Source organism: Penaeus monodon, chromosome 24 (genome assembly GCF_015228065.2).
Source record: "Penaeus monodon isolate SGIC_2016 chromosome 24, NSTDA_Pmon_1, whole genome shotgun sequence".
Lineage (NCBI taxonomy): Eukaryota > Metazoa > Arthropoda > Malacostraca > Decapoda > Penaeidae > Penaeus > Penaeus monodon.
The window spans coordinates 35,031,316-35,031,739 of record NC_051409.1 but is presented as its reverse complement, the minus strand read 5'-3'; the positions used below and the strand labels follow the sequence as shown (position 1 = coordinate 35,031,739).

At 42.0% G+C, this 424-nt stretch overlaps 1 protein-coding gene across 1 annotated transcript in view; it reads right to left on the bottom strand.

Moving 5' to 3' along the window:
- The window catches only part of LOC119588740 (probable E3 ubiquitin-protein ligase HERC4), a gene marked incomplete in the record, with an annotated part of 34,030 nt that overhangs the window by 3,773 nt on the left and 29,833 nt on the right, over positions 1–424 (bottom strand). The window contains 1 exon segment of the mRNA XM_037937381.1: positions 37–214. Within this exon segment, the coding sequence (XP_037793309.1) occupies positions 37–214 (178 nt within the window).

Genomic DNA, 424 nt, shown 5'->3' with positions numbered 1-424 from the left:
GTCAGCCCCAGAACCCCCAACCCTAAAGCCACTCACCAATGAGAGCGTACGTCGCTGCTGGTTCAAGCGACCCCTCCTTAAACCAGATTAAATTGGTCTCGCTGTGGTGCGTGAACATGCCATAATCTGGTTTCAGTATTTCTCGCAACAGCAGGAGGAAGAATTCCTTGCGTACACCACCTGCATCCTCCGCTTCTTCACCGATGAAACGAACCTTCAATCCAGAAAAGAAGAATGCAAGATATGATGGAATGCACAGCCCAGGTTGCACATGGAAATTATATCCACAACAAAAAATATCAATATCCTACTGGGAGATATCATAGAAAGAAAAAAATATTTAAGGAGACAAAACAGTAAATCCAAACAATGAAATACATAACACATTTACTTAGGCACCAAAATCTTCTTCAGATAGATAGAT